At 43.1% G+C, this 7294-nt stretch overlaps 1 protein-coding gene across 1 annotated transcript; it reads left to right on the forward strand.

The window, feature by feature from the left end:
- The first annotated feature begins 9 nt into the window (after positions 1 to 9).
- Positions 10 to 7067, forward strand: TRMT2A (tRNA methyltransferase 2 homolog A). The gene is made up of 11 exons (XM_056503888.1): positions 10 to 1048; positions 1736 to 1844; positions 2320 to 2501; positions 3339 to 3453; positions 3713 to 3828; positions 4390 to 4501; positions 4970 to 5092; positions 5375 to 5450; positions 5942 to 6058; positions 6274 to 6370; positions 6690 to 7067. Exons 1-11 carry the CDS (start codon positions 468 to 470, stop codon positions 6973 to 6975), a joined length of 1914 nt encoding a protein of 637 aa, XP_056359863.1. The 5' UTR covers positions 10 to 467; the 3' UTR covers positions 6976 to 7067.
- The last annotated feature ends 227 nt before the right edge of the window (positions 7068 to 7294 follow it).

The raw sequence follows: 7294 nt of genomic DNA on the forward strand, positions 1-7294 counted from the left end.
CCCCGGCCCGCGCTCGAGCCCCGCCTCCGGAGCGGGCAGAGCACCGCCCGCCCCGGCCCCGTCACACCGATCCCCCCCCACGGGCCCCCGGAGCCGGCCCGGTACAGGCCCTGTCACCGGCCCTCGGTACCGCCCGCCGGCGCGGCCCCTCCCGCGGCCCGAGAAGAGCTTTTGTTGTCCCGTTTCCCGGGCGCTTTTCCCATCAGTCCCCGCGCCATGGCGGCGGCCGCCCGCGTCCCGGCCCAAGATGGCGCCCGCGTGAGGGAAGGAGTGATATGTGAGCTTCTGTTTTTAATGGGTTCAAGGGCCGCAGGTGCTCTCGGGCGCGAGGAGCGGCAGCGCTAAGGGGCAGCGTTTAAGAAACACCAAGATCCTTCCTCTGCCATCATTCTCCTCGCAGCGGCCCGTCCGTGAGGCTCCGGCCCCGACCCGCGTGGTGCGCGGGTGGCTGAGGGGCACGCGGGACCATGGCGGAGGAGGGCGAGCGCAGCGACCCCGAGCGCGCCACGGCTGCCGCGGCGGAGGCTGGAGATGGGGCTGAGCCCGACAGCCGGGCCGGGGAAGACCCCGCGGAGAGCCCTGACGTATACAGATACATTAAGGGAGACTTGTTCACCTCTGAGATCTATAAAGTAGAGATACAGAACCTGCCCAAATACATTGGGTTTAACGATGTGAAAAAGTTCCTTGCCAAGTACGGGCTCAGTCCTCACAAGATAAAACTCTTCGGGAAGCAGACGTTCGCCTTCGTGACGTTCAAGAGCGAGGAGGAGCGGGACAAGGCCATGCGGGTGCTGCACGGCGCGCTCTGGAAGGGCCGCCACCTCAGCGTGCGCCTGGCCAAGCCCAAAGCCGACCCCATCGCCAAGAAGAGGAAGCAAGAAGAGGATTCGGAGCAGGGAGAGGCGAAGCGTGCGGCTCCCTGCGGAGAGGAGCCTCTGAGCAAGCGGATCGCGGATGTGGTGACCCCGCTGTGGAACGTGCCCTACGAGGAGCAGCTGGCCCAGAAGAAGCACGAGTGTGAACAAGTGCTGCAGAGGCTGACAAAGTAATTCCTGTTTGTAACGTAATGTGTACAAGACTTGGCCTTGTGATGGGATATAGCTAAATTCACACCAATTGATTAAACTGAAGTGAGTTAGAGGTAGGTGAAAACTTGGATCCCCTGTCAAAGTAATTATGAGATAATCTCCGATGCTACAGCCTAAAAGCTGTTCCATCAGTCAAAACTTGCTATTGATGTTCTTGGTCACCTTCAAAAGATTGCTTAGTGAAGGGAAGTTGGTTTTAAAGTCTATTTTTCCATAAGCAGAAGTATGTTTATGTCTATAAAAAATGGCATTGTCAAAGGGTGCCAATGAGAATCAATCTGTAGAGATGACAAGTTACTACTAGTAATTTTTCTAAGACGTTCTCTTTTAAAATCCCCACAGAATTTTATGCCTTGTCTTTGGAGATCAAAGTATCACTTCTGTCTCTTGCCTTGGATAAAACTGGCATTAAATATCATGCATGGGTATGTTGATAAATCCAGTACATAGCCATTATAACTACATTTAGCCCTTACTATTCAGGTTACAGCTCTTATGAAGTTGGAGAGGGTTTGCCTGTTAAAGGATTCTGGAAGAAACACTCTTTCAGAGTGTTCCAAATGTGCCCTATACAAAAAAGAAGTCTTGTGCAACATTTGACCTCAGTTTTTCTAAATGTATGCTATTGTTTCTGATTTCGGCAGGGAAATAGGAAATAACAACACAGCTTTATTACCCTGGTTGTTCCTGCAGAAGCAGAAGTTTAATAAATTATGTTGCCCAGTGGAGGGAGTGAAAGCATCACCCTTACAGGTAATGTAATCTCAGGTAAAGTGGAACAGGGTTAATAAGCTGAGAGTTATGTTCATTATTTGGTCTTGAGAGACAGTGGACAAACTGAGTATTTGACTTCATCTTGTAATGAAAGATGAATTTTAGATGTTGTTGTCCTTCATGTAAATCCTGTGTGGAAATATTAACAGGAAGCAGAAAAATTGATAACTGGTTAGTATAACACTAAAATGAATATGCTGTCCTTGCAAGTCTGTGTTGTAAGCTAATACATTCCTCAACAGAGACAATATTTTTCTTTTTAAATAATAAGATTTATTAATACCTTTTCGTTATTACTGTTAGTTCACACATATGGAGTATCTTCCATATGAGCTAAACGTCCTGTGTCCATTTTCAAACTGCAGTAAACCACATGGGATTTGTTTCAGGAAAAACTTGGTATGTACAAATAAATGCTGTGTAAATATCTTACATAACTTTATTTTAAATCTAGACTGGATATCGCAACAAATGTGAGTTCTTGATTGGGATTGGTGTAAATCAAGAAGACAAAACTGTGGGTTGTCGTCTTGGCAAATATAAGGGTGGTACATGTGCTGTAGTGGAGCCATTTGATACTATTCACATTCCTGCTATTGCCAAAAAAGTAGTAAAAGCTTTCCAAGACTACATAAGGTGAGCATAAGTAAAATGAGTTATCCATAAAGGTTTTGATATCGTAATCAAAAGTATTTGTATATTTAATTAGTGTTTGTTGTGAGCTTTAAGATCTGCCATTCTCAAATTTTAGTTATTCTTTGTGCCTGGATCATGGGGAGTTTTTCCCTTGCTCCTGCTCAGGTGCTCAGAGATGGGGGACAGGTTCCAGCTGAAAACAGATTCATTGCAAGCAATGGAATGTGCAAGTCTACAGTAAAAAGTATGTGTTACTCAGGAGCTTCTTCCACTAACTGTACAGAAGCACTCAGAAAAACACTTCTGAAAGGTGGAATTAAGTAACCAAGGTCCTTTGCTTCCTTGGATGAGGAAAAGAATCATCCTACAGAAAGGAATAAACCAAAAGTTGCACATTTAAAAGCAAGAGTACTTTTTTAGAAAAAGGGATGCATTCTTTAAAAAAGCAGTTAAATTCACAAAAATGGAAACCTAAGAAGAATCATGAAGATGGAAGATTTAACGTGGTATGAAGCAGAGAAGCTAATGAAAGCATTATAAAAGTTAAGTCATTTTCTGAATGCAGTGAGAAGCTGCCTCTTGCCTCTGTAATTTTGCATGTGCTAAAAGGGGTAAGAGGACTGTGAGGAGGGACAGATTATTTTGCTTTAGGAGACACTATCCATCACTTTTTTAGTTGGAAGTCATTCTTTTTTTGACCAATCAGTGTACCCTGTTTTGTACTCAGCATTTTTTCCATCATTTCACATAGTTATGATTCTTTTGATCCAATAGACTGTTGAATGCTACACAGGACAATAATTCTGTGTGTAAGTAACGAGCTTGTGCAAATTGCAGGTCAACCCCTTACTGCGTGTACAGCCCCGAAACCTACGAAGGGCACTGGAAACAGCTCACAGTGCGCACCAGCCGCAGCGGCCACATCATGGCAATCGCTTATTTCAATCCTCAGGTATTCCACTTGATGCCTCATGGGCAGCCCAGACACACAGCTCTGCAGCTACTTAAATTTGATGTTATGGATTGTGCATGCACAAGAGAAATAGAGTAATTATTTTGTGTGGTTTACCTTGCGTCACTGCTCTAGTTCTATTTAGACTAATCTGATACATGGAAATGAACAAGTAATATTCTTATGTAAAGCATACACTAAATCATAAGTTGAAGTCACTAAAATGATTATTCTCCCTTTTTTCACATGAAAACTTTAGAAATTGAGTAAAGAAGAGCTAGCCAACCTGAAAATCTCTCTGGCAAAATACTTCACAGAAGGGATGGGAAAGAGCAGTGGTGTTACTTCCCTGTACTTTGTGGAGGAAGGACAGAGGTAAGGGAGTCGACTTTGCTTTGGGGGATTTTGGTGGTGGCTGGATTTTTGGTGTTTGCAAATTTCATAGCATTGTTTTGTCTACTTCATAGAAGTAGCAAGTTATTACTAATTTTTAAGTTATTCACCTTTTCCACAAGAGACTCCTGAAATTTCCCATTCTCTGGCTAAAGGCAGCAAGAGTTTCAGTGGGTGAACCCACTGGCCATTGCTGGCTGTCAAGCTGTAGAAGTGTTTACTGCAGTAGATGAATGTTTGTTATTATCAAATAACTTCTACCTTTCTTCCCTATTTATGTGAATTTTTCCATCTCCCCATCCTCCATAGAGCACAAGGCTCACACCATCTTCATCTAGAGATGGTGGAGGTCCTTGCACACTGATAAATTAATGGCCAAGTACAGTCTCCAAGAGCAGATGATAGATGTTACTGCTTAGGATGTAGCACTACAGTTTTTAGGATTATTACAGCTTTGGTAAAGACTGTAACAAACATGTTTGTCTTTTTTTGGTTTTGTTTCTCCTTCTCTGTGTTGTCTCCCTGTTCCTCCCCTACCCCCAGGAAATCTCCCAATATAGAAGACTTACCTTTGGAGCATGTGGCTGGTGATAAGTACATATATGAAGAACTCCTTGGCCTAAAATTTAGAATTTCTCCTCATGCATTTTTTCAAGTAAGGATTCTGTGAAGCTGCTCATTTAACTGGATCTGCATGAATGCTCTTGAGCTTGACTAATGCTGTGGAACAAGATGTTATATACCTAGAAATTTAACCTTTTATATATTTGGTGTGATTAAATAGCAGTAAGTGTTACATTTGGCTGTAAAAGCAGTAAATGACTGTAAGCTTGGTGGGAATATAGTGAAGACAGCTTTTTCTATTTACTAGTTCATTATAATTTTGCTCCTGTTTCATGGCAGCCTTTTGTAACACTAAACATGCAATAATACAGTTCAAGAGTCTTGTATTACTGATTTTTGTTTGCTTTTCCAAAACTTATCTCTGCCCTTCCAACATTTTAAAATGTGTTTTTAACATATAATGATTTGGTTTTTAGAAACAAGAAAACTTTACTAAGACTCATTAAAACATCTGTATGGTTAATGAAGAAGTAGATCTATTGGAAACTTAATTTCCCAGGTGAACACACAAGCTGCAGAAGTGTTGTACACTGCCATTGGGGAATGGGCACAACTGAGCCAAGAGAGCACCGTGCTGGACATCTGTTGCGGGACAGGAACCATTGGGATTTCTTTAGCAAAGGTTGGCAATTTCTCTTCCTGGATAGAAGCTACTTTTTTACCTATTTTTAACTGTGGCTACAAGGGAAGAAAATACCTAATGTATGTGAAATGCAACAGATTATATCTTCATTTTTTGAATTAATTTGTAATTGAGCTGCCTGCAGCTGCTTTACCACATTGTTTTGAAAACTCATCCTTGGGTTGAGCAGCCTAGGTAGGTGTAAAAGTCCCTGTTAATTGCTGATGCTGGGAAAAATACACATACAGACCACAGCGGGATCTTTTTCCTTTGATTCTACAGAGAGTGAAGAAGGTAATTGGAATTGAGCTCTGCCAAGAAGCTGTGCAGGATGCCAAAGCAAACGCCCAGATTAATGGTGAGTTAAGCTGAAATGCTGAGGTTGTTTGGTAAGGAGTAGTTCTAGCACAGCCAGTTGTTCTTCACCTTATCTAAGCAGCCTGGAATTACATGTTGTTGATAGTGATCTTGTCCCGTTTAAACACTTAATCGCTCTTGAAAACAAATACCTTGTTAGCTTATGAGATCAATTTTCCAGTTGAATAGCTTTCTTTTAAATTTTAAGTAAACCATTTATTTCAGTGTAAAAATGAGACAAAACCACAGCAACCCTCCTAAAGAAAACATTAACATAGCTAGTGTGCATGGCCTTTTGTTTTAGCCTAGATAACGGAAAATGGCTCAAATTATCGTTTAAATCATCTGAACTTAACAGTGATTGTTTAAATTACAGGGTAGACTAAACAATCTGGAGTTTCTGAGGCATCAAAACTTAATATCCAAGGTGAAGAACTGGAAGCTGCTTTGACTAGACAAGCACTCAGATCGCATCTTTTCTTTTTTTTACAGAACTGAGTAATATTGAATTTTATTGTGGGAAGGCAGAAGATATTGTTCCTTCTCTGATGAATGTTTTAGCTCCTCAGAACCTGATCACGATTGTAGACCCACCACGAGCAGGCCTGCGTAAGTTCACCAATGAAGGTTTAAGTCTCTTCTCTTAAAGGGTATTGGGTGGGAAGCCAAAGAAACCACCACTGGGATAAATTATGTGAAGGCTTCAGATAGAGTTTGGAATAACATTGCAGCAGTTTTGTTCATCAGTATAATCTGTCATTTTTCTCTGAGGCTCTTGCTGCACACAGAACCAGTAAGCAGCTGTTGTGGTTTTGATCATCTAGATTCCAAGGTAATTCTTGCCCTTAGAAGAGCTGAACATCTGAAGAAGCTCATCTATGTCTCCTGTAATCCCAGAGCTGCAATGAGTAACTTTGTGGAGTGAGTGTTTCTTGCATTAAGTTGACTTACTAAATGTGGTAAGAAGAAAACTGGTTTTTGAGGAGGGTGGGCCATTGCTGGATTTTTATTTGCAAGCCATGTTGCTTGAGGCTTGCCTTTCACCAGAAACGGCTGAGAGCTTCAGGAGCGGTATTGCCCAATACACAAGTCATAATGGAAATATTTGGGCTAGTAAATAAGCCTGTCATGGAATTGAGGCCTGGGGAAGAAAAACCTCTCTGAGAAGAGCAGCAGTGCTGAGCAGTATACTAAAATATTAATACATTTCTTCCTGCCTTTTTTTCCCTTCCCCACCAAGCCTGTGCCGGGCCCCTTCCAACAGGGTGAAAGGAGCCTCGTTCCGGCCCGTGAGAGCGATGGCTGTGGATCTGTTCCCGCAGACCAGGCACTGTGAGTTACTGATCTTCTTTGAGAGGGTGGAGTATGCCAATGGCAGCTCTGCAGCTGCAGCCCCTGCTGCCAGCAAGATCACAGGAGCAGCGTGTGGGGCTGAGGGTGTGCATGGCATCAGCCCAGAGGCCGGGGAGGGGAACCAGGCAGCTGCTGGCCATGGAGACTGCAGTCCAAGAGAGGGCTCACCTTAACTCCTGAGAGACTTTGCACAAACTTCTTTTGCTTTTTAACTGCATCAAAACATCACTTCTGTAACATCCAGGTAATAAATCTCTGTACGACAGACTAACTGCAAGGCTTCCAACTTATTTCATTATCCTAATTTGAATTAAATTTCATTATCATAGGTTCCCAGAAGGGTTTGTAGTGGAAAGGACCTTAGTGATCATCTCATAACCACCCCTCTACCATGAGCAGCAACACCTTCCACTCAGAGCCCCATCAAACCTGGTCTTGCACACTTCCAGGGACAGGATGTTGCACAGGCTTAGGCCAAATCCTGCTTCTCTC

This window comes from Oenanthe melanoleuca, chromosome 15 (genome assembly GCF_029582105.1).
Source record: "Oenanthe melanoleuca isolate GR-GAL-2019-014 chromosome 15, OMel1.0, whole genome shotgun sequence".
Lineage (NCBI taxonomy): Eukaryota > Metazoa > Chordata > Aves > Passeriformes > Muscicapidae > Oenanthe > Oenanthe melanoleuca.